The sequence below is a fragment of the Canis lupus genome, chromosome 8 (assembly GCF_003254725.2).
Source record: "Canis lupus dingo isolate Sandy chromosome 8, ASM325472v2, whole genome shotgun sequence".
NCBI classification, from domain to species: Eukaryota; Metazoa; Chordata; class Mammalia; order Carnivora; family Canidae; genus Canis; species Canis lupus.
This window is the reverse complement of record NC_064250.1, coordinates 71,973,707-71,998,587: the sequence shown is the minus strand read 5'-3', so window position 1 is coordinate 71,998,587 and position 24,881 is coordinate 71,973,707. Positions and strand designations below refer to the sequence as shown.

Sequence of the window (24,881 nt, the reverse complement as noted above, 5' to 3'; positions counted from 1 at the left end):
GAGGGTGGCTGTGTCCGTTGTATCTACTCACTCATCTGTCTCCTGGAAAGACAGGCCGGGCCACCCCAGCACCTGCCTCAATTTCCCCAGCTAACATAACCCCTGGGAAGGGCCCGGGAGCCCACCAGAAAGCGCCGTTTCCCCGCCAGCCCGGCCCCGCCCCCAGCCTGGGGACCCCAAGAGCTGGGGCAGCTCGGGAAGGCGGTCAGGGAGGGAACGGGGCTTGAATCCCAGGCCCCTGGGGCTGCTGCAGGGGCTGCCGGTGGAAGGCAAGTCCCCTGCCGTCCTGAAGAGGGGTCCCCCGTCGCCCGGGACCCTGGGAGGGCAGCGCGCCACCCAGTGAGCTCAGGAGCCGTTTTAACAACCGACGTGTCTTTTATTCACAAATAAAAGCTGTAGCAAGAGGTTATCTACACATTTGTACAAAGGTCTGGACGCCCCTAGAAAATACACAAAGGTCAGAAAACAGAGCCCACTGGGATGGGAACACCACGCACGCGGGCAGGCCCACCCCTGGTCTGCAGTTGGCAAGCAGTGCCCCCAGGACCCCCGCCCTGCCCCGGGTGCCCCCCAGAAAGAGCCCGGCCTGAGGGATACCTTCCGTAGAAAACCATAAAAACATAGATCATTTGTCTCCAAATTCCCACTGCAAATACTGCATTTATAGGCAAAATGATATAAAAATATGAACCTAACAGAACCTTTACAAAACCCTTAACTCCCCTCCCCGCCCCTTTCGTGTGTGTGTGTTGGTTTTGTTTTTTGCTTGTGGTTTTGGTAAGAATTCCTGCCGTAGAAGAAGGCGCCACGTGGGCGCTGCCCTCCCTGTGTCCTCACGACACAGCAGGCCCTGGGTGCTCCCAGGGAGGTGGGCCCTCCCTGCCCCGGGGACCCCCCGGCGCGACACGCAGACCGGGGTCTGGCGAGCACCAGGGCCGGCTCTGCCGGGAGGAAACAGCCGTGAAGGAGAAGTAATCGTGCATCCTGACACACGGGCCGCCCGGCCCAGAGCTGTCCTGCTACATGAGGCTGCTTGGCCGGGAAGAGCCCGACCGGCACCTGGACGGCCACCGCCGCCACCCGGGCCACGGCCCGGGCACACCGTCTGCTGGTGTCTTGAGTCCTTAGCACCAAACGCAAAAAAGACAGAGTCCAGTTCAAGGTTAAAGGCACTTGCGTTGCTGTCTGGGTGGGGACCGTCCGTCTCCGGCCACTCCCTGGCACACTCCCTCCCTCCCTCCGTCCTCTCCGCTTGGCCAGCCCCTCCCCCATGCCGCTCACCGTCTCAAGCCACCCCGGGCCCCACCGGACCCTCCGCATCCTCATCCCTCCGACCCCCGCCACATCCGCGCTCCATCCCACGTCCCCTTCCCGCGCCCCAGCGCCCAGCCTCAGACGTCCACCTCCTGCGGCCCCGGCGCGGCGGCGGGGGCGGCGACGCTGATGTCGAAGCAGGTGACCATCATGACGTGCGCCTTGCACAGGTTCACGCACTGCTCCAAGGCGGCCGTGGCGTGCTCCAGGGCCGCCAGGTACTCGGCTGACTCGGGCTCCAGCTCCGGGTCCACCTCGACTGGGGAAGGACAGCGGGCAGCCGGTGAGGCCGGGGCACCCCCGGGGCCGAGGAAACGCTTCTCTGCCCCCCACCCCCCGGGCGTGGGGGCCCCGTCTGGCCGCGGTGAGGAGGGCACCTGGAGCTCTAGAGGGCAGTGGCCGGCTTGGGGGCGCCCAGGGCAGAGGGCAGAGTCCAGGGCCCTGCAAGCCTGTGCCTCCCCCGGATGGGGAACCTCGGTGCTCCCCGCAGCAGAGGCGGGTGGGGGGACTCACACTGCTCCAGCCAGCGCCCGGGCTCCACCATCAGCCGGCCCTGGGTCTCCGCCAGCTCCCCGCAGAGGTGCTCGTGCTTGGCCTGCACCTCCCGAAGCCGCTGCTGCCTGCGCTCGGCCAGTCGCAGCTTGGCGCTGGCGCACGCCAGACCCTGGGGGGCAAGGGGCAGGCAGGCGCTCAGGCACGGAGGGCCCCTACTCCCAGGGTCTCCAAGCACCCGGGCTTTGGTCCCAAGTCCTCCTCCGGCCTCCAGGCCTGGGCAAATGTACAACGGGGGCCTCCAGGGTGGGCAAGGGCCAGACCCGGACCCCCCCACCCCATGTGAGGCTTGCACGCGTGACCTTGCTGCCTGGAACCCGGGCCCAGGACGACCGGCCCAGCTATGGGAAGCCCTCCATCAGGTGCAGCTCCCCGGGACCCCGGTGCTGACCTGGGGACCCCTCCAACCACCCACTCTGCCCACGGTGGGCATCGGCGGCCGCCAGGGGCTCGGGGCTGGGGAGGGCTGGTTCCTACCTTCTCCACATCCTGGGAGGGCTGAGGGAAGAGGGGAAGAGAAGGTCAGCTGGCCACCGGGCCACACCCCCAGGGGTCCCGCCTGCCATCCCAGGACCGTCACCACCAGCCCCCCTCCCCGGGGCCCCAGCGCCCCGCCGGCTGAGGCCCTGACCTCGGCCGGGTCCTCCCTCGGGGGCGGGCGGTGTCGCTGCAGGCGCTCCACGTCGTCAATCTCATACACCTTGATCTCGAAAGGCTCCTTCAGGGAGCCGGCCAGGGGCGGGGGCAGGTCCACCCACTGCCCGGGGAGGCTGGGCTTGCGGCCCAGGGCAGCGGCGTCGGGCATGGGGGCGGGGATCAGCCGTCTCCGCTGCAGACCTGGAGCAGAGAGCGGGCGCTCGGTGGGCGCGGGGGGCTGAGGGCAGAGAGCGCACAGGAGCCCGTCCAGGAGCCCCCGCCCCCACAGGCAGCCTCAACACCCCGTCGGTCACCCTGAGGCCCTGCTCGACGCCCCGGGGACAGAGTCCTGAGCCAGGCCCACCTGCATCTCCCAGGACGCCCCTCCGGGCCCCCCGCCCAGAGCCGGGAGCTGGCCCAGCCCCAGGTCCCCTCCACGCCGGCGGCGGGGGGCGCTCCCGGGCAGCTGGGCCCGAGCCCCAAAGCCAAGGCCTCGCCTGGCTCCCTGCGCCCCAGCGGGGTGCCCCGCGCACGCCAGCCTCACCAGCCCGCTCCAGCGGGGCCAGCCGGGGTCAGAGGGCGCGCAAACCGCCCCACACCCACCTGTGGCCCTCTTCTTGGGGGACCGGAGGCTGCGGGAGCGGGCGCCCGGGGAGGCGGCCCCGCTGTCGCTCATGGAGTCGGGGGCGGAGGAGGCGCTGCCGGTGGCCTCGCTGTCGCGGAGCACGCTCTCGTAGCCGCTGCTGCCGCCGCTGTGGTAGAACAGGGCGGTGCGGCCCATGGCGGGCGGCAGCTCCCCGCTCAGGACGCTGCTGTTGTCGCTGCCGTGGCCGCTGCTGCAGCGCTGGGGCCGCCGCGGGGCCGTCACCTTGCTGTAGGGGGACGGCAGCGCCGGGCCGGCGGGCGGCCGCTCCTCGCCCACGTTCACGCCACTGTCACTGCCGCTGTCCGAGTCCGCCGAGCCCCAGGACGGGCCGCCTCTGCCGGGAGCCCCGCTGGCCGCCAGCTCGTTGACGCGGCTGTGGGCGGCCTGGAGCGCCTGCTTCGTGCCCATGATGGTGCCGCGGCTGGCCTTGGCCCCCACGCCGGGCGCTGCCCGCGGGGCCGCCCTGGGAGCCGCCGTGGGGCCGCCGGGCGTCCTGCCCACCGCGGGGGTCAGCGGCTTCACCGGAGCGCCCGGGGCCCTCGACCCAGCAGCCGCGAGGCTGCGGCCCTTGCCCCCGCCGGCCGGGGCCTTGGGGACCCCCGCGCCTTTGGCCGGGCTGCCCCGGCAGGCGGGAGCGGGCCCGGGCACGGGGCTGGCGGACGGTACCCCCAACCTGGGCACGGCCCGCGCGGGCCTCCCGGGGGCGTCCCTGGCCTTGCCGCTGCCGTGCGCCAGGCCGTCGCCGCGCTCCAGGGAGCCGTGGGGGCCGGGACGGTACGCCGCCTCTGCCTTGCCGGCCCGGGCCTTCAGGCTGGACGTGGCCCTGGGGACGGAGTGCTCAGCCCGGCCGCCCAGCCTGGCCTCCTCCTCCCCTCGGGGGAAGGCGGCAGCCGCGGCCCGGGTCAGGCCCCCGGCCTGGGGCGTGGCGGGAGCCGGGCTGCTCTTGTGTTCCAGGCTGGACTTGCGCACGGGAGGGGCCGGGGGGGCCGCTCCGCTGGGCCTGGGGAAGAGGCCTCCCTTGGGAGCCACGCTCCTCTTGCTGCCAGGGGCAGCCTTCGGGTTGGCCAGGCAGGCGGCCGCGTCGGCCAGGGCGTCCCTGCAGGATGCGGTGGGCGTGGTCACCCCCAGCGTGGTGGCCCCCCTCCGCAGCGGCGGGATCGGAGCCGCAGCCTCTGGCCTCTGGGCCGCCCTGCCTGCCACCTCACAGCCGTCCGCCACCCTCCGGGCACAGGCCAGCACCGGGGCCGGGCTGGGGGCCCTGCCGGCAGGGACCAGCGGCAGCGGGCCCCGTTCATCGGCCCGCAGCAGCCAGGGGTCCTCGAACAGGCCTCCGGGGCCGGGCGGGCTCGGGGCCAGGCGGGCGCAGCCTGCGCGACCGGCCGCAGAGGAAGTCCTCGGTTTCCGGGGAAGGCTGGAGTGGATAGTCTGCGCCGGGGCTGCCCCCCACGGGGACGCGGCCGGGGACTCCCTGCCAGGTCGGGCGGGGGCCGCCGCAGCCCCCTCCCCGGGCCGGGGACTCCGGGCCAGGCCAGGGCTGTCCGGTCTACCGTGCTCCGGGAACCGACAGCTGCCCTCATCCGGGGAGCTGCCCAGGACCGGGGGGCCCAGGGGGTCGGGCCGTGCTGGCGAGAAGGGGCTGGGCCCGAAGGGAGGCTGAGGCGCGGGGCTGTGGCGGTCGTCCGTGTAGACGCTGACCTCGCTGAGCCAGGAGCTGATGGAGGAGCCGTGGCTGCTCCCGGCCCAGGCTGCTCCCTCTGAGGGCCCGCCAGGGGCCTGCGTGGTGTAGGCATCGAACTCGTCATTGATGCTACTGATGATGCTCACCGGCCTCGACCCAGAGGCCAGGGCCTGCAGGGAGCAGTTGCTGCCGAAGCTGGCCAGGCTGGCGGGGCGGCCGGAGCCGGCAAGCCCGCCCAGGGACAGCTCCTCGACCACTGTGAACACCAGCTCATCCTCACCGTTCAGCTCCACGGGCTGCTGCAGGGTCACCGTGGTGGTCAGCAGGCCGCGCTCCAGACGACGGCCTTGTGCCGAGGGGCGGGGGCAGCCCGCCTGCCCACTCATGCCCACGGGGGGCGTCCGTACCACGCCATCGGCGCTCCCTCCCCCGGGGTCCTCGGGCGCTCTGCTGGCTTCCAGCTGCCGAGGAGGCGGAGGGGCCGGGCTGGGCAGTGGCCTCCTGCCTCCGCCCCCTGCGGCCTTGTCCGGCACAAGCTGCTCCGGCCTCGTGCTGCCGCCCTCCTTCTGGTCAGCACCGGCCTTTGAGGGCTCCGGGGCACCCCGCTGGGTGTCTGGGGCAGGGCTGCCTCGGGGCGTGCTGGTCGCCAGCGGGGAGCCCACCGCCTTCCTGGGGGAGGCGGCGTCAGGCGGGGAGGGCTTCCTGCCCCCGCAGGCCGGGCTGGCCTGGGCTCCGCTGGGGACACCCAGGGGGCCCGGGGGGCCCTCGCTGCCATCAATGCCCTCCAGCCGCTCCTGCAGCTCCGCGAAGGTGCTGCAGCGGAAGTGGTCGGCGTCCCTCGGGCCCTCGGACGGCCGGCGGCGGCTCAGCGCGGGGATGATGGGCACGAAGTCAGGCGGGCCCTCGTTGTCAGTGAGCTCGCGGTCCGAGAGCGCTGCCCCGCCGGGCCCCACGTAGATGACCGTGTCGCAGGACTGCTCACTGCTGGAGGAGTAGTCGGGGTCTCCGGGCGAGCTGGGGGCCAGGCGGCCGGGGTCCGGGGCCAGAGAGCGGGGGTGGAAGGGTCGCAGGTGTGGGGGGCGGCGGGCGCGGCCTTCCTCGCAGGAGCTGTCCCCGCCTGAGGAGCTGGACGCGTACTGGGGGCGGAGCGGGCCCGGTGAGCGACCGCCTTACCCACCTCCTCATCCCCCACGTCCCGGCAACGCACGCCGCACCCGGGGGAGGCACGATGCTGGCATCCACCGACCGCACCCCACCGAGGCGGCGGCAGCACCAAAGGGCTCGGGCAGCCAGCCCAGCGGACTCCGGAGATCCAAGGAAACAGCATTAAGCCGAATCACAGGGAAGCAAGAACACGCACCCAGAGCCACACCTCAGACCTAGGTCTGTCTGATCCCAGGGCGCCCCCTAACCCCACTTTCCTGCCCCCGCTGAGGGCTGGCACCAGGGGGCCAGAATCGGGAAGGGTCCGGGCCACGGGGACCCCAGGCCGACCCGACAGGCACACACAGGCCCGGCAACCACAGCCCCAACCCTAGGAGCAGTTCCAGTTCTGCTTGAGGTGCAGGTGATTTCGGGCGCAGCTCCCTGCCCTGTCCGGGCAGAGCCACAGGGGGCGGCCCCGCGACCCCAGGGCACACAGGGAGTCCAGCCAGGGATGGGCGCAGGCCCCCTCACCGTGCCAGGCGGGAGCCTCGGAGGACACGAGACCCCGGGGGTCCCCAGGGGGAGGGGCGGGCGGGAGACAGGACCAACCTTGACCTTCTTCCTGCGCAGGCGGTGGATGCGGGCAGCCAGCTGCACGGTGCTGAGCGTTTCGGCGTGGTGAGCCAGCGCGTCCGAGACGTGGGCAATCATGGTGGTCCGGCAGCTGGGGGCGGCCAGGGACTCACGCAGCAGCATGGTGAGCCTGTGCTCCCTGGGGGCGAGGGTTGCTCAGAGGCTGAGGGCCTGGGGAGGGGATGTCAGGGTGGGAGGCTGGGCGTAGGGGGTGCTACAGGGCCGGCGGGAGGGAAGGAGGCAGGCCGCCCCCCAGGACAGGGCCATGCCTGGAGCCCAGGGTCAGGTCGGGCATACAGCCCTCGGGGCCAGGACCGCCCCCTCCTACCACACACAAGCCCTCGGGCAGCGAGGCCCGGCGGATGAGGGGGACATAACCGAGGGGCTCAGCGGTCTGGGCACCCTGGACAGGCCCGCCATGCCCCGGCTGGCTCCCAGGGGCCACCCCCACCAGCGCCCACCGAGGAGCCCACCACTCACCTGTGGGGCACGTGCTTGGCTCCACTGACCAAGGCCAAGATGACACTGCCCAAGGCCGACAGAGGCAGACACGAGGGTCCCCCGGGGGCCTCCCCGCCCCGGCTGGGTGCCCCCTCACAGCCACCCAGGTCGATGAGATGCAGGCGGCTGCGGCCTCCGGACACTGAAAGCACAGGGCAGGAAGGTGTCGGTGCGGCCCCCGGCACCCAGACCCTGTGGGGCACCGTGGGGGGGGGGGCAGGCGAGCGACACCTACTTCCGCCCCTGCCGCACTTCTCCACGCGGTACTGGTAGACGTGCAGCGTGAAGAGCAGGTGCGAGCTGCCGCCGGGGCGGGTGGCGCTGCGGGCCGCCAGCGCGGCGTCCAGGTACAGGGCTGCCTTCTCGGCCGTGGGCGCCCGGAGCTCGCTCTGGTTCTGCAGTGGGGACCGGCGGAGCGGGGAGCACCAGCTGTGGCCGGGCCTGCCTCCCGGAGGCCACCCTCGCCGCCCCCAGGACCCCGGCCCTGCTCCCGCCCCCACCCGGGTGGCCACGGTGCTGGTGGCGTACCTGCGCCCCACACGCAGGGTCCTCCCGCAGGTACATGCCCGGGGACTGGGCGTCCTGGGGGCTGCCGGAGGCCACCTCGGCCAGCAGGTCCCGCGGGCTGTCGTCGGGGCCACACACCTCCGCAGCCGACACGCGGACGGAGAAGCGGGTGCCCGTCCTCTCCTTGTGCTCGTCAATGAGCCTGAAGAGCCAGGAAATGGCGCAGGGCACAACGCCCAGGCTCTGGGGCGAGCTGTCCTTCCCGATCATGGTGTAGGACTTGCCTGGGGGCCACGTGGGCGTGTCAGGGCCCCACACTCGGCGTGACACGCCCTCAGAGCCCAGCCACACCCGGCTGCCTCCTGGGCCCTGCCTGGGGCCTCCTGCAGGTCGAGGGCCCCTGCCTCCCAGGACTGGCCCCCTCCCTGGCCCTGTGCCCACCTGCTGCCCACGTGGGATATGTCCGTACCCCCCTTCCCAATGGCGAAATGAGCCCAGAGATGGCAGAGAGGGGATGATGCGGGATGCTCACCGAGGCTCGTGTGGCCAAAGGACAAAATGCAGCCATCAGCCCCACTGACCACCGACTGGAGCACGTCAGCCACTGTCCCCGAGCAGACCTCCGCCTGGGAGAGGGCCACAGGGCACTGGGCAGGCGCCAGGGTCAAGGGGCCAACACGCAGCCTCCCCCCCACACCCGTGTGTCCCCCGCTCACAAGGTGGCCACGCTGGCACACACAGGACCCAGGATCCAGAGATCTCCACGCGCACAGACAGCGTGCAGACACACACAACACCCGGCACCGGCCCGCCAGCCACACGGCCCTCGCTGCCACGTGGAGGCAACCAGGGACACGGAGCGCACCGCACCCCAGGTGCCCACAGACACCCAGACAACAAGCCCCGCCACAAAGCTTCCCTGGAGCTCACCGAAAACCGGGCCCTTCCCCGGGAAACGGCCTGACCCCCCAGGGCCGGGGCCAAGGAGCGTAAAGCACAACAGGCTGGGCCTGGGCCCCCCTGGCCTCACTCCTGCCTCCTGCTCCTCACTGGGCACCAGAAGCAAGCACAGGCCTGGCCCCCCCCCCGGGATGCCCGCACCCCCTCACCTGCTCCGAGTCCTGCGGGAAGACGGCGTCGAAGGCAAACATCTTAGGAGCCGCGGCAGAGGCTGGCCGTCGGGGGCCCGAGCTGCCCGGGGGCCCGGCGGCCGGGTCGTACAGGGTCACCTGCTTCTTGCGTGGGTCCACCTTCAGGAACGACGTGGACTCGGCCGAGTGCTGGGCCCCCTGCGCCGGCCAGATCCGCAGCATGACCTTCACCTGGAGGAGGCGGGCGGAGCGGGCATCTGAGCAGCCGCCTGCCCGCCCAGCGGCCGCTAATTACAGGGCAGGAGAGCTCGCGCGAGTTGAGACAGCGGGCCAGGCCCCGGCACGGGATCCCCTCCGCAGGAATGTGGGTGCTTCACCCCAGCTCGGGCTGGAGCGGATCCCGCAGGCAGAAAGCAGGGCTCACGGAGGGGACGCTAGCCTGGTGCGGGCAGTCAGCAGGCGAGGAGGTGCAGGGGCCAGGACGGGGGAGCACGCAGGGGGAGCAGGCTCTGGGTGCCCCTGTGCACACAGGGACGCAGTGTGGGGTGGCACCCAGGTGCACCCCACCCGCCCTTGATTTGCGGCTCCTCCACACCCCGTCGCTGACCCCAAGGCAGAGCCAGAAGCTAAGTGAGCTCAACCCCAAGGCATGCGGCCTTTGGGACCAGAATCAACCCCTTGCACAGTGCGCAGCTCTGCTAGCTTCCCTGGGAACCCCCCGCCCACGCCCCCCTGGGCTTAAGGAGAAGGAAAAATGCTGACAGGTCCGTGTTTCTCCAGGTCATACAGCCGGAGACTGGGTCTCCTCAAATCCCAAAATGAGATTTGAGGCAGATTTGCAGAGGCAAAGGGGAGGCTGCGGAGCAAGCAAAACAGGCCAAAGACCCAGAGCATGGGGGGGAAGGCGCATGGCCCACACTCCCCCCAACAGGGCCCGGTCCCAGGGTGCTCCGCTGCGGGAAGGAAGGTGCTACCTGGAAGCCCGGCCGCCCCTCAGCCTGGCTCGGGAAGCGGCCAAGTGCAGCTCCAAGGAAAGCGGGCTCAGGCCTGGGGCAGGGCCCACAGGGCAGGGCAATCACCCCAGCTGCTCCCACAGGGCAGCCCCGGCCCCCAGGTCGGCGGCCTCTGGGCCTCCAAGCAGCCCCCCCCCCCCCGCGCCAGCTCCCAGCCCCCAGGCCGCTCAGGGGCCCTGAGCACACCTGCGTCCACCACGAACTGGGCAGGAGGAGCAGAGGCAGAGGTGCGGATGGCCTGGGGGAGAAGCTGGGGGCCCCGTGCTGGGAAGCCCCACTCAAACCCCAGGTATGGGCAGGATCCCGGGCCAGCAGGACGTGCATGCCCCCCAGGGAAAGCTCGATTCTGCCCAAAAGGGGCTGGGGCGGGGCGGGGGGCAGGACCCGGCCTTAGCTGGCAGGTCACCAAGCAGCCTCTGCTCCGTGTGACCCTAAAACACAGAAATAGACACAAAAGCGTGCCCCCATCCTCTACCCCCACCCCCGGGCTGGGTTCCACAGGAGACAGGCATCCCTAGGGAACAGAGGCCCAGAGGGGAGGGGACCCGGGACCTAGGCACAGCAGCCCAGAGCAAGCGTCACCACAGACGCCCCAGAGCCTTCGGGGAGAACCAGCACCCCAAACCGCAGCTCGTGCGCGGCCGCAGGGGCGCCTCCCGACCGGGATGAGCCCCCTGGGGAACCAGGGTCCCTCCGGGGAGGGCCCCGGACTCCACTTTCTGCCGAAGGACGCCACCTTCCACTCCCTGAGGAGATCTTCGATTTCTCCACCACAGCGTAAATCAAATTACCAGACTCATTTCAGAGCCAATATTTTTCACGGATTTAATTGTAAGTGACAGATACATAACGCCGGCAAAATTGGTTTACCGTGGGCGGTGCACGCGAGGCCCACCCTCTCCCCTTGGGCACGCGGCAAATTGACATGCAAACCGGCTCCAGGAAGGAGGGTGCGTCCTGGGGGGAAGCGGGAAGAAACACTTCTCCTCCGCACACCCGAACCCGGGCTCCGCCAGGCGAGAATCGATTCTTTTATTCCCCCACGACACGAACAGAACTATTTCGTTTCCAGATGCCGCTGCCAGGCAGACGAAAATGTGCACTTCCCAGTAATTTCTGGCAATTTTTTTCTTTTCTTTTCAGCGTGAACTCCTGGCCACTTCAGGAGTCACCTGGGTTGTGCAGATTGGAGGGGATTCCCAGGGGGGGCCCTGGGCCTGGGCTCTTGCGGGGGCGGGAGGTGCCCCCGGGGTGGGAGCCGGCCACAGTAATGGGCACCCAGGGACCCACGGCCCGTGGGGAGGGGACAGAGCGGCCCACAGCCCGCCGTCGCCCCCGTCCTCGCGGAAGGCCATTGTCTGCAAGGATCCTGTCATCGCAGCCCCGAAACCAGGGAAACCAGGCCGGGGCATCAGAGTCTCTCCCCTAAATGTTCAGCTACCACAAAGCCCCGCTGAATGGCTGCCAGGTAGGGAAAAAACACGTTTTGCATAAAAAAGGGCTTCCCCTCCTGAGAGGTGGCCCAGCGCGAGGGGGAGGGGCGCTCGGCACCCACAGAAGGCGCTTCGCGTCTCTTAATACCGCGAGCGATGATGAATTATCTTAAGTAGCGCATTAATGTCAGGCATCGAGTGCGACCTAACTTCTTCTCTGTGACAACGTGAGACACCTCTCAGGAGGCATTTCTGACTGTGACGTTGGAGCAAATCACACCCAGGGAGCCGGGGAGGGGGCACGGGAGGTGGGCAGTGGGTGGACTGGTGGCCAGGGCTCCCCGGGGGGAGGGGGTGGAGGGACGGGGACGAGGGGGGGACAGGGAGGAGTCTACCACAGAGAAAAGGGAGGAGCCCCCCCCTGCCCCGCCCCAGAATACTTGGCTCTGCGCCTGAGACACGAGGCCCACCCCCACGCACCCCGCTTGCAGACAGAGGAGCCCAGGCGGTGAGACGGGCCAAGTGAGCAGGCCAAGGGCAGGGCCAGGCCCCGGGGCTCTCTGCCTGCCCAGCCCAGTGTCCCGCCATGGCCCTGGCGCTTGCACACCCACAGGCCAGCGGGGCTGAGCTCCCCCAACTCGAGCAGGCTCCCAGGGACCCCGAGGCAGGATCTTGAGCTTGGCTCAGGCCTGGGGCACGGTACCCTGTGAGCACCTCAGACCCCCTGCAGACCCTGTCACTGGACCCGAAGCCCCCTGAGGCATGCCCCCAGGTGGGGTGGGGGGACCGTGCCGCGGTGAGCATGGAGCCCAGCCAACCACCTCTGCAGGGGGTGAGCCTCTGGGCGCTGGCAAGGCTGGGCCGAGAGCCCAGGAGGGCGGTGGGGGGTCCACCCAACCACCCTCAGGGAGGCACCTGGGAGTGCCAGCGGGCAGCAGTGCGGGCAGACAGTGGGGAAGACACTCGGGGTCAGGTCCTGTCCTCACCCCAGGGAGTGACTGCTCGGCCTCCCCACCTCCGTGGGCACAAACCGTCCGCCTCACTGACGTGCTCACACCGATCCCACGCACGCAGGACCCCGAGTAGGGCCAGGGTGCAGCTACGAGCAAACCACATGGGCCCCAACAGAAACCCAGTCTCGGCAAAGGGCCACAAGAGCCAGGGGCCAGCCGGCCTGTGGCGAGACCAGGCGAGGCCCTTCCCTGCTCTGCGCCTCAGTTTCTCCACCTGAACCAGTTGACCACACGTTAGCCTGAAGGGGTCCCATCCCCGCCCTGGAGCCCCACCTCGGGGTGGCGTGCCAACATCTGTGGGGTCCCTGGGGGCAGACCCCAACCCACAGTCCCAGGAAGCCCCGGCTGAGTGGGTGCCCCCACGGAGACCAGCTTGTGCCCCGGGGACCCCCACCCATTCCCGAAGCCCCACCACAGTCTCCGAGCCACCAAGGTGTGCCTGGACCTCCTTGTCTCCTTGTCTCCTTGTCTGTACCCCACCTTGTCCAACCCAGGAGAAGGACGACGATCCTTCCATCTCCTGCACCCCCTCCCAGCAACTCCTCAGACCCCCGGCGTCATCCCCCTCCCAGCCCCCGGGGTCACCTCCAAAGCAGGGGTGGGCCTACCTTTCCAACACTGCCGGGGTTGTCCTTGACCTTGGAGGCGGCCCTGAGCAGGCAGGGGGGCGTGGGAGGCGGCCACAGCTGCAGGACCCCACTGAAGTCCGTGGGGTAGGGGGAGGCACTGCGGGCGGCAGGGGCCGGCGGCGGATGAGGTTTCTTGCGCTTGGAGGCCAGGCTGAGCTTCTGGGCAGCCCTGGGGAGGGGAGGAGAGGGGGCGGGGGGCACTCGGCGCTGTTCTTGCCGCCTGCCCGGCCCAGGAGGGGCCCCAGGACTGGGGTTGCTAGGTCCCGTGTCCCGTGTTCCATCCTCGCCAGACCAGGCAACAGACAGCCCTCCCCTTGCTCAGCCTCAGTGTGCCCTCTTCTCACCAACCTCCATCTGCCCTGGGTCCCCAACCCAGCAGCTGCCTCGGGGTGGGGGGCAGGCTGGGGTGTGCTGGGGTCGGCCGCTCACAGGCTGTGTGACCCGGGCACGCTTAGTCTCTGTGCCTCGGTATCCCCACCGCTAACATGGGGTGGCATGACCTGCACAGGCCTTGCGTGCAGCCCCGACCAGCTGAGGCGTGCAGGGCACCCAGGCCGCTGCCAGCATACAGGAGAAGCTCTATAAAGCCTGGTGTTGCCGTGACCACTGGGGCCCCCAGAGCCTCCCACCGCCCTCACCCCCACGCCCTCACCACGGCCTCCGATCCCACCGGACACGCTGCCCCTGCCGCCCCAGCCTCCAAGGCCACTCGGCCCAGGGAGGCGCCTCCAGCAACCCCCCGACCTCCCTCCCGCCTTCACCACCGTCCTCGGCCTGGCACTGGGGCCCTGCGAGATGTGGTCCTGCCAATGGCTCGGCGTGCCCAGAACATACAGACCCACCGTCTGCCCGGACTCTGTGGTCCTAACCCTGGAGAGGCTTCCGAGGCACGTTGGAGAACCGCTGTTCCAGACTCCCGGGGCACCTGCACGCGCACACACGTGCACACTGCACGCCGAGGGCCCACCACGCTCCCAGGCCTTGGCTCACGCTGACCCTCCTGCCAGGGTCTCCCCACAGCGGCCCCCATGGCCGTCCTGCACATTTTCCCGCAGCCCCAGGCCCCAGAACCCCCACCCCGCGCCTGGGGGCCACCGGGGCTGCACAGCACCCACCCCACGCCTCCAGCAAGGTGACACCGGGTGGCACAGATGTGAAGGAGCACGCGCTGGGCCTCGGTCTGCATCTGCCCAGATGGCCTGGCCTCGGTCACCCTCTTCACGGGGCGGAGGGGGCGGTGAGAGGGGTACCCCGGGATGTGGTCTGAGCCCGGCCTGAAGCGCTCGCCGACGCCCATTTGCAGCCGTGCCCTGCACCCTGCGGTGCCCGCGCTCCCCCCAGAGCCCCGCCCCGAAGGTCGCCCACAGAAGGGCCTGCCCACACGGGGCAGCCTGGCCCGCGGCTGGTCTACCGCCAGCGTTTTGCTTAACCCCACTCATCTCTAATAGCAGTTGTCTTTTAAGAGACCCCGGGGACGGCTTTCCTCCTAGCGAGGCATCAAGGCGGGAAATAAAACTAATCTACGATGCGTGGCGGAGCTTAACAGAGGGGGGGGCGGTGGCGCCGGTGTGCACCCGGGCGGGGCGGGGCGGGGGTCCGGGCAGCGGAGCCCACGGGCTGCCCGGGAGGAGCCCAAGCGACTGGGGGTGCAGGGGGCCCCGAGTCAGCCACAAGCCAACATTAGCCCGATGCCTGCCCGAGCCCACATGCTTGTAAACCTCAAAACCCCCTGCAAGGAAAAGACCCAAGACCCCCGGCCCCGTCTGCCAGCAGAGCAGAGCAGAAAGCAGGCTGCCGGCATGGCCTGGCGCAGGAGGAGGAGTGGGAGCCGGAGCGACTGTAAGAAAGCAGGGCACGGCCACAACCCCAACGGCAGCGTGACCGGCCCTGGGGGCAGTCAGGGCTGCGAGGGGCGAGGACCAGGGAGCCCCGGGCAGGGAGCCGTGGGGGCCTGGGCCCCCCTGCCCTGCCCGCCGCCCGGCCTCGGATGCCTGTCCTGGACCCCAACCACCCTGGGCTACACCACGGCTTCCTGCCAACCACCCCGTGGGGAGGAGCTCGGTCCCTAACTCGAGGGGCTCCCAGCAGGCAGCCCCGCCCCACCTGCTTGGCGCTGCCCCCAGGGCTGGGAGGCCGGGCGCCAGGGAGGGGCTGGGGACCTAAGCTGAGCCTACGAAGGTCAAGGAGTCCCCAGGGATCCAGTTCCTCACTGTAGACTGGTTCCCAGGATTGCGGGAAGGGCAGCACCGGCAAGCGCTGGATGGCGTCGGCCAGGCCCTCAAGCTGATGGGACAGGTCAGCAGACGGCCATGGCCAAGGCACGCCTGCCCACCCCTGACAGCCCCTCCTCCCTAGGTCGAGCAGGGTCAGCCCGGGCCCCTGAAACTGTGGGGTGCAAAGGCATCCTGAACCCACACCCCTAAGCCTCCAGGGGAAAGAGGCTGAGAAGGCCTGTGGCTGATGGGTAAGGTGCTGGGGAGGCCACAGCAACGTCAGGTCGGAACCCCAATCTTCAGAGGCCACGACCGGAGGGCAGTGCTTCACCCGGTGGCTCACACACAAGAGCACAGATGGCTCTGCACCCTCCGTGACCCTCTCAAGAGCCAGGCATCTGTAGCTCAGACCTCGGCGCGCCTGCGTCACCCTCAGGCCTAGCAGTGGAGCATGGGGAGGTGTCCTTCCCCATCGGACATGTTGCGGTCACGCCTGGACAGAGGCTGGGCCTGGCACTTTCTGAGGTCCCGCCAGCCCTGGGAGTCTGCGATATTATTGGCCAGGCGTCTCCGCCCTGTGGTCGGACCTAACTCAGGGCACCCCCTCCTCCCTTCCCAGCCCCGTGGTCAGCCGCCCCGAGTGGCTGGGAGCCGAGGAGCTGTGCCCTGGCCCGCCTGGCCCTCCAGGTCCTGCTCTTACAGGCTCACCCCACCAGGCATGACTCAAAGGCATGTCTCTGCATTAACAAGAGCCCAGCATGGACACTGTCTCTTTTGATGAAACGTAGGCTCCTGTTAACTGGGACAACCCAGTGGCTGCACCCCAGTCCCTACGGCCTGAGCGGGAGCAGGGTGGGGGATCTGGGGGCCTGACCTGGTTTCTGACCAGTGAAGGTGCAGAGAGCAAGGGGAGGTGGTGCCGGGCCTCACAGAGACCAGGAGAATGCACGGGCGCCACAATCAGGCCCAGGAATGCCCACCGCACTGCTGGAGGTGGGGGCCCAGGGTGGGACCTGCAGGGGTGAGGAGTGGTGGGAGCCGGGACAGGCAGGGGAGTGAGTGGCCTGGCTCTGAAGAGAAGTCTGGACAAGCAGCAACTGCACCCCTCAGAAGATCCTCTCCCAGGAAAACTGCCCAAGCCGGGCTTCCACGGAGCCTCTGCCTCTTGCTACTACAGGAGCCAGTCCCTGTCCTGAGACGAGTTCAGGAGGCTGTGTCCCTCCACCAGGTGGGGTCTCGGTAGGGCACGTGTTTGCCAAGCCCAAGGCAACATGAGAAGCTCAGGACGCCTTGACATGGCTAAGCATGGGTGTGTGAGTGAGTGAGTGAGTGCATGGCCGCGTGGGTCAGCAGGTGCCGAGGTCAGTGGGTCCGCAGGTCAGCAGGTGCAGGGGCGTGCAGATGCATAAGGGAGGGGGTGCACAGGTGCTCCGGTGGGGGTGTGAGCAGGTGCACAGAGGAGCAGATGCACGGGTAAGTAGGTGCATGGGTGAGGGGGTGCTCAGGTGAGGGGGTGTGCAAGTGGGGGGGTGCACAGGTGAGAGAAGGAATGAGTAGATGGATGAATGAGTGAGCGGGTGAGTGAATGAATAAGTGAATGGGCACAAGGAGGAGTGGGTGAGCGGGTGCTCAGGTGACGGGTGAGCAGGTGCAGAGAGGAGCGGGTACACAGATAAGCAGGTGCATGGGTGAGGGGGTGCGTGGGAGAGTGGGTGCTTGGGTGAGGGGGTGAGCAGGTGCTCAGGTGAGGGGGTGCGCAGCTGGGGGTTGCACAGGTGAGAGAATGAATGGAGATGGATGAATGAGTGGGTGAGTGAATGAATAAGTGAATGGGCACAAGGAGAAGTGAGTGAGTGCTTGGGTGAGGGGGTGAGCGGGTGCAGAGAGGAGCAGGTGCACGGGTAAGCAGGAGCACGGGTGAGGGGGTGCGTGGGAGAGTGGGTGCTTGGGTGAGGGGGTGGGCGGGTGCATAGAGGAGCGGGTGTGCAGGTGGGGGGGTGCACAGGTGAGAGGATGAATGAGTAGATGGATGAATGAGTGAGCGGGTGAGTGAATAAGTAAGTGAATGGGCACAAGGAGGAGTGGGTGAGCGGGTGCTCGGGTGCTCGGGTGACGGGTGAGCAGGTGCAGGGAGGAGCGGGTGCGCAGGCGAGTAAACGGATGAGTAAGTGAGTGGCTGGGGGATGGGCCCCTCCAACGCCCCTCAGGGAATAGTTTGCCTTTTTACAAAGAGAAAGTGCCTCTGCCAAACCAGAAGGTGGTCTCACAGGCAGGTGGCCTTGATGGCAAAGCCCTGACCTATGCGAGGGTCCCCAGGCTTTTCAGACACGTGTGGGTGTTGGGCAAGGCCACCCAGGGTTTCCTAAGTGGGCGGGGAAGAGGCTGGTGGTCCCGGGCACGCCCCACTCGCCCTGCATCCACCCCGTAGGGAACTGCCAGCCGCAGGCCCCGAGAGCCCCCAGACCTGCCCACTGGGGACCCAGCGGTGCAGGGCTGCCAAGAGGGACCAAGGTCGCTGCAGCCAGATCCCTGACCCCGACGACCATGACTGGCATGTTCGTGTCCCCTGGGAACCTCACCTCGGGCCGCACATGCCCAAGGCCCCTCGGGCGGGATCCAGCAGCTCCTTGTCTCTCGGGGGCCCTCCTGTCTCTGAACCACAGCCCCCCACCGCACCCCACTCTCAGCAAGAGCGCGCTCCCATCCCTCCCAGTGCAGCCCCAGAGCAGCCGGTCTCCGACCCGACCCGGGTCAAGCACGAGCTCGGACCGACGTTCCCCACCGGACGCCGCCCCCTCGCAACGGGCCCAGGAGCCTTGAGGAAGCTGCTGGGATCCAGCGTGGCCAACGGCGACGGCGACGGGCTGGAAGTAATGGCAGCAGGCAGCGCACGCCGCCTCCCCCTCCCCCTCCCCCTCCCGTCGGAAAACTTGCCTCCCGCTGTCCCCAGCACTTGTTTCTATGGTAACTTCCCAAGGTCAGCGGCAGCCTTGCTCGGTGGAGACAAAAGGCAGCCGGCACCTGCTCTGCAGGCCACGGGGTTACTAATGAGGCAGCGTGGCCCCCGGAGGGGACCTTCTCTCAGGGCCCGGGACCCTCCTGCCAGCGTGGGGGGCCGGGCGGGCTGGGCCACCACACGCGGCCTCCCACGGAGGCGGACCAGGCAGGGACCTGCCCCCGCCCGGCCCGCCCCTCCCGTGCCCGCACGGGGACTCCAGGGCCGCTGCGCAGGGCCCCCACCTGCCCGCCACGGCGCCCCCACTCAGCAGTCAGGCCCCCAGCCCGCGCCGATAAGGCTCCCGCGTGATTCATGGCCGAGCTTATCGGTGCCCGCCAGGGCTGCTAATGGGACAGTGACCCGCGGCTGGGCCTGCCATTACCGTTCATTACCACCATTACACCGGGTAATCCACAGGCCTCCCGGGAAGAAAGCGCCGCCTCCCCTCGGCAGCCCCCCAGGGCCCGCAAGGGACGGCCCCCCAGGGGCGGGGGCGGGAGAGCCGCGGGCTCCCACACCCCTCCCGCTACCGCAGCCCACGTCCCCAGGACCTGGGGCCTGGCACCCGATGACCTGGAGGGAGCAAACCCGGGGCTCCAGGCACATCCCCGCGCCGGCACTCAGGCCAGGACAGGACCCCTGGGCGCCCTGCTGACCGTGGAGCCGCCTCTAGCGGCAGTCAGTGCCGCCCCACCCGGGGAGGGGAGGGCCGTGGGTGGGGTCTGCCCCCCGGGACATCCTCCCTAGTCCATCCCAATGTCCTCCATCACTCCAGGACCCTCCCTGAAGCCCCGTGCCCGCCCGCCCCCCCCCCCACTGCAGCCTGAGGCCACCTGCTGTCCGCAGCCCCAGCGCACAGGCCCAGCGCAGGCCCCAGGGCCCCTGGGGCTGCACCTCCTGGGCTGGGCCCGCAGCGCTGGGTGCTCCACAGACGGGGACTCGCTGCGCCTCGCAGCACCCTCAGTACACTACACGGAGGCACAGACGGAGCGTACGACTCACCTGTGGTTACGCGGCTCCAAAGGGGCAGGGACTGGCTTGGAACCCCGGGGCCAGAGCCTCCACGGAACCCCCACTCCCCGTCCGCAGGCCACAGGGGCCGGGAGCGAGGTCCCCCGCCCACGGTGCGCGCCCACGGCCCCGTCAAGGGCCCGGGGAGGACGTACCTAATGAAGAAGGAGGCTGCAGCCGACGGGCCCGTGGAGCCGCCCGCCGGGGTGCCCGGGGCCGGGGTGACCAGCGCTGTCGTGCAGACCCCGCCGCGGCCCCACGCCTTTGACACGCCGTCGGAGCTCAAGGTGGGGGGGCCGTCCCGGACCGTGTCCGCCACCGCCACGGCAGCCACTGCCGCTTCAGCCTGGGGGGAGGAGGGAGCCCGCGTGAGACCCAGACCCGTGCTGCGGAGGCCACCCGGCACACCCCAGCGCACCCAGCATGCTCCCGGGGGGGCCCGCACGCGGGGGACCCTGCCCATGTGGGGAGGAGGACACAGACGCCGCCCCCCCCCCGGGGGGAACAGACTTTCCAGCCTCTCCCGTAGCAAGTTCCAGAAATGTCGTGAGCACAGTGGTCAAGACAGATGGCCGGGGGTCCCCACCCCGCTCAGCCCCGGGTCACCCACCTGGAGCGCCCGGAGGCATGATCAGAGGAGAAGCCACAATAAATATTTGTCACAGGCGCTAATTGCCCCGTGTATGATAATGTATGACGTCCCCGGCATCTGAAACACTAGTCTGGCATTTCCAACTAATTAGCTAAAATAAATTCTAGAAGGGGAGACAGCCTCGTAATGAAGCACAAACGTAATTGAATGATCCCTGAGACGGCGCCAGCAAACTTGAGATCCGACCACCGTATATCACATTTACGTGGCTTGTCGGGCGCTGGACCCCAGGCCAGACCCGGCCCCAGAGGGGGTGCATGCGGCCCCTGGCAGTGGAGGGAAGCGGCCTGCCTCAGCCTGGGCCCCCCAGCCCCACCCACGCCCCTGAGGGCCCCCCGGGCACCTCGCCTGGGCCCCCGGAAGTTTATCCGCTGGGCCCGACCTGGGAGGCCCGGGGTCCTCACGCTGACAGGACACGGGCCTGCCTGGCGACCCTGAGGGTGAGAAGCCCGGGCGACAGTCACATCCTGGAGGGTCCAACGTCCTCAGGGTCTCCCAAGTGACAAGGCCGGGGCAGCAGAATAAGCCCCCACGCGCCCCAGGAGGCACGTTCTGAAGCAGGTCCTGCCACCTGAGGGCACCATTCCCCACCACGGCGGAGGGTCTCGCCCTGCCCAGCCCGCGGTCAGCACCGGCTTCCAAACCCCTCCTGGGACACAGTAAAACCAGGTCTGCAAAGGAAGGGTTGCAGAGAGCCCCAAACTTTTAGCTGGATGGAAACCACACGCCACCCCTGCCCCTGGGGCCCTGGCCGCTCCCCAAGGCTTTGAGGACAGGTCAGCAGCAGAGAAGGGTGAACCTGAAACAGCTCAGGCCCTCACCCAGCACACCCTGCACCTGCCTTGTCTGCCTACAGGGCAGGAACTCCTATGCATCCGTCAGAACCCGGCCGAGGCAGCCCTCTCCCCCAGGCCACTCCCTGCACCTGCCCCAGGGGCCCTGGCCTCCCCAGCCCTCTGACTTCGCCTCGGCCCCTCTCACTCTGTCCAGAGCTCCCTGCTGTCGTCCAGGAGCGCACAGCCTGGCAGGGGCACAGACACAAGCCAGACCAAGCCCTTGGCTGGGAGGCGGCCCCTATGCCTGAGGGAAATGGGGCTGCCAGGACAGAGGGGGCCCCAGCTCACGGGGAACATTCCAGAAGGAGGGTCAGCCAGGCCTCGACCCAGGCAACGAGAAGCTGCTTCCTCTCCAGGTGGCTGCGGAAGCTCAAGGCAAATGTGTAAATCACGCAGAGCGCCGGCCCTAAGGACCCCGACGGCCCGGCCACGCCTGTGCCCACACTCCCGTCCCACACACACGTGATACACAATCGTCCCCGGCCTCCAGCGTGAATTCCTTCTGCACCGCTCCACGCACGAGCCCCCGGGACAGGTGCACCTCGCTGGAGCAGAGCGCGGCGCCCGAGGGCCCTAAGTAAGTTGGTCCCAGCCACGTGGACCACGGGGCCGCCCGCCCCGTGCCCGCCCTGTGCCCACCCGGTGCCCGCCCCGGCTCCGTCCAGCCCCCAGCGGCTCTGCCGTGGGGCCCGGACCCGGTGGCTGTTCAGCGAGGCGTCCTGGCCGGCGGGGCGCCGGGGTGACCGAGGGGGCCGAGCCACCGTGCCGTCCGCTCCCGCCGAGCCCGGGCAGCCCAGCATCGCAGGCAGCCTGTCCGCCTCGGGCCAGAACTGTTCCAGCACCAGCCGGCGAGGGCGCAGGCCGCCCGCACTGACCTGTCTCAGGAGTCCCTCACACGCCTCGGCTCCACCGTCCCACGAGCTGCCGAGACATGGCTCCGGCCACCCAGACGGCCACCCGGACGGCCACCGCCGACTCCCGCCAAAGCAGAACCCGGGCCCGCCCAAAGAAGCGGGACGGGGCGGGGGGGCGGCGGGGGGGGTGCAAACCAAAGGAGGTGGAGGCACCAGAGCAGCAACGAGAGAGAAGCACGGAGAGAGGAGGGCGAGGGGCGCCGCGCCGTCCTGGGGGCCCCCGGCACGGAAGCTCAGAGCCCAGCACCGGCCGGCACCGATGGGCCCCAGGGCGGGCCCACCGCGGGGTGCCGGGTTCCGAGGAGCACAGTTTGGGAAACGCCACAGGAACCCTCCTGAAAAAGCCTCTGGGCCCGAATGCCAAGGCCCGGAACGTTCTGGCTCGTGAAGGACAGGGTCGGCCAGGCCCTCGGGATGAATACCTCCCCGGGGGCTACTTCCAGCCACAGGGTGGGGGCGGCCCGGGGCAGGGGCAGCCAGGACGGGAGCATGCACACAGCTGGCCCGGCGCGGGCACGGGCGGCACTGCTTGCTGGGAGTGTTCTGGGCACAGAGCCTGGGCGGGCACCCACCTGCCCCTCGAAGCTCCCGTCACAGAAGCAGCCTCGCGGCCCAATGTCCATTCCATGGGGCCGGGGGGCAACCTGAGGCCCAGAGGGAGGGCACCAGCAATGGGCCGGGTCCGAGAGGCAGGCCAGAACCCTCCACCCCCTGCCACCGCGGCCACATCCCTGAGGATGGGTGGGCATCTACCAGAGACCCCACGGGGGATCACAGGGACGAGGAGGCAAGCAGGCTGGCCCAGAGGTCAGCAACACTGACAAGCTGGTGCCGCACAACCTGCTCCCAGGCCTCCACCCAAGCGACCTCGCTTGCTGTTGTGCGCATCAAGAGGTGTGCGGCACCTCCTCCAGGGAACCCTCCATCCTCCCACCCACGGGCCAGCCTGGAGCCCTCGGCGCTGGGTTCTCCTCCCTGGACTACGAGCCCCAGGCTCTAAGGTGTGTGCAGGATGCAGGAAGGTTTGCACAGACCCCGCTGGCCTGGCAGCAGCACCACTGACCCCTGAGCTCTGTCAGTGTGGGGGAGACAGGCTGCAGTCCACGGCCTGACCCCACGGCCATCACCCAGTAGCTGAGGGCAGCCAGGGTAGCGACAGGCCAGGGCCTGGCCCCACAGGCACCTCCATCCTCCACCTGACGGTCTGGAAAGCAGCTGTCCGCCAGACTGTCTGCCGCCAGGTGGGTCCCACACCAGGTAGCATCGCTGGACTCCCAGGCGGTGGAAAGAGCCAGAAAGGGCCGAGCTCCGTGCTCCCAGAGGAGGGCAGTGGGCTGCTTCAGTCTTGATTACAGCCGTGGCGGGCTGCGGGCTGCTCCACCTGGATACAGGGCTCTCCCGACGGCCAGGCCATGACTTGACCCCGGCAGGACCACGGGGCAGGCTCCCGGCAACAGCATCCAGAACGTTCCGGGCCTCAGAGCCTGGGATCCCCCCCTCCCCCAGTGACCATCCCTGCCACCATCCTCTTGCTCTCCATGCACCGGAACAGAAGGCGACAGGCCCAGCCCTCCCGGCTGCTGCAAACAGCCAGGCCCCGGGGCGGCTGACGGGCTGTCCTGGCCACTCGCAGCGTGTCCCCCCAGAAGCATTTCCTCCCGATAGTTTAACATTCCAGAGCCGCTTCTAGCGATCGATGCCCTGGTTCCGGGGAAATTACCTCATCTGAATCCTAAAGTTCTATTTATGCTTCTAATAATCTCCCCATTGATCGCCAGGACCGTTGTCTAATTATAAATCCATTCCCACCCACCCCGCACGCAATCAATGTGCACATAAAACAGAGAGGGAGCCTTAAATGCCCACGTTTTACAACGTGCTGGCTGCTGGCGGGGCTGCCCGGCAAGAGGCCAGCGACCCCCCGCCCCCCGGGCCCACGGAGGCAGAAAGCCTGCCAACGCCAGCTGCACCGACCCCGCTCGCTCCGCGGTCGCTCCTGCCCCTCCTCTACCTCTGGGCACTCTCAGTGAAGGGCCCTCCTCTCTGCCTGGCACTGAGGCCCCGGCAAGGCACGCACTGGGCTCCCTCCCCGGGCAAGGAGCCCCCTGGCTACTGCCGGTGCCCCCCTCCCACTGTCCCACCATCCCTGGTGCTGGGCCTGCCATCTCTGACGCTTCCGTCTGGGCCCAGCTCAAGGCCACTTCCTCCAGGAAGCCACCCAGCTCTCCTGAGCTGCCTCCCCACCACATTCCTCCCGGGCAGCCCAGCTCTCCGCCCCGGAGACATGGGGCATGCGTGGTGGGGGCTGGCCGCCCTCTTCATGCCTTCACCCCAAGACTTAATAAAGGAGAACTGAGAAGCAGCGAGACCACACCCAGGAGGTAGCTTCACACCAACAGGAGGCTAGTTCAAGGCCCGAAGCTCTTGCCCGAACTTCTGCGCACCCAATGCCCAAGCTGCCAAGGGCCAGGGGGCCCCAAGGACAGAGAACCCTGTGGAGGACCAGCCCCAGCAATGGGTCACAGGGTCCGGCTCCCAGCAGGGGCAGGATCTCCTCAAAGGCCATGCGGGAGGTAGCGCTATCAACCAGTACGGTCTTACTGGGCTCAGAGGGGCCAACGGGCCCGGGGGTGGAGGGGGCAGGGGCCCATCCTGCTTTGGGACTGAAAGTGGCCCCCGAAAGGCCTCCAGAGAGGCCTCAGTGCTTCACACCTCCAGGGAGGCCTTCATGCTTCATCCTTTGGGACCCATGGCCGGGGACCCTCCTTGTACCTCCATTGCCCAGGGCCCCACAGGGCACAGAGTCCCTGGGGAAGGTCTACCCATTGCTCTATTTCAGAGGCGCTCCCCGGGGAAGCTTGTGCAGCTGGCTCGGGAGTAACGGGACCAAGCAGAACCAGCTTTCGTTGTCACCCACGGATCTCTGCCCCCGGCTCCATGGGGGTGGGTGATGCAGGGGGCAGCGGGGGCTTCTCCATATAGCCACACGCACCAACGCAGCAGCGTCAGGACTCACCTGGCCAGGCCCGACCCCTCTACTGCCTCCCCTGCTCTCCCCACAGCCCCATCTTCTGAGAAGGCTTCACACCTCCAGGGAACCCTCTGTGCTTCATACATCCAGGGATGTTGGGATACTTCACACCCCCAGGGAGGCCTCATGCTTCATACCTCCAGGGAGGCCTCATGCTTCACACCTCCAGGGAGGCCTCATGCTTCACACCTCCAGGGAGGCCTCATGCTTAACACCTCCAGGGAGGCCTCGTGCTTCACACCTCCAGGGAGGCCTCGTGCTTCACACCTCCAGGGAGGCCTCAGTGCTTCACACCTCCAGGGAGGCCTCAGTGCTTCACACCTCCAGGGAGGCCTCATGCTTCACACCTCCAGGGAGGCCTCATGCTTCACACCTCCAGGGAGGCCTCAGTGCTTCACACCTCCAGGGAGTCCTCATGCTTCACACCTCCAGGG

General features: G+C 68.7%; 1 protein-coding gene across 1 annotated transcript in view; it reads right to left on the bottom strand.

Moving 5' to 3' along the window:
• Positions 1 to 355: 355 nt before the first annotated feature.
• KIF26A (kinesin family member 26A) overlaps positions 356 to 24,881 on the bottom strand; it is a 38,239-nt gene continuing 13,713 nt past the window's right edge. Inside the window, exons 4-16 of the mRNA XM_049112999.1 lie at positions 19,170 to 19,360; positions 12,772 to 12,961; positions 8,723 to 8,935; positions 8,146 to 8,239; positions 7,635 to 7,897; positions 7,342 to 7,501; positions 7,086 to 7,248; positions 6,582 to 6,744; positions 3,106 to 5,962; positions 2,498 to 2,703; positions 2,344 to 2,364; positions 1,828 to 1,978; positions 356 to 1,573 (exon numbers count right to left, since the gene is read on the bottom strand). Coding sequence (XP_048968956.1) covers positions 1,392 to 1,573; positions 1,828 to 1,978; positions 2,344 to 2,364; positions 2,498 to 2,703; positions 3,106 to 5,962; positions 6,582 to 6,744; positions 7,086 to 7,248; positions 7,342 to 7,501; positions 7,635 to 7,897; positions 8,146 to 8,239; positions 8,723 to 8,935; positions 12,772 to 12,961; positions 19,170 to 19,360 — 4,854 coding nt within the window. The 3' untranslated portion in view covers positions 356 to 1,391. The remainder of the gene's footprint in view (positions 1,574 to 1,827; positions 1,979 to 2,343; positions 2,365 to 2,497; positions 2,704 to 3,105; positions 5,963 to 6,581; positions 6,745 to 7,085; positions 7,249 to 7,341; positions 7,502 to 7,634; positions 7,898 to 8,145; positions 8,240 to 8,722; positions 8,936 to 12,771; positions 12,962 to 19,169; positions 19,361 to 24,881) is intronic.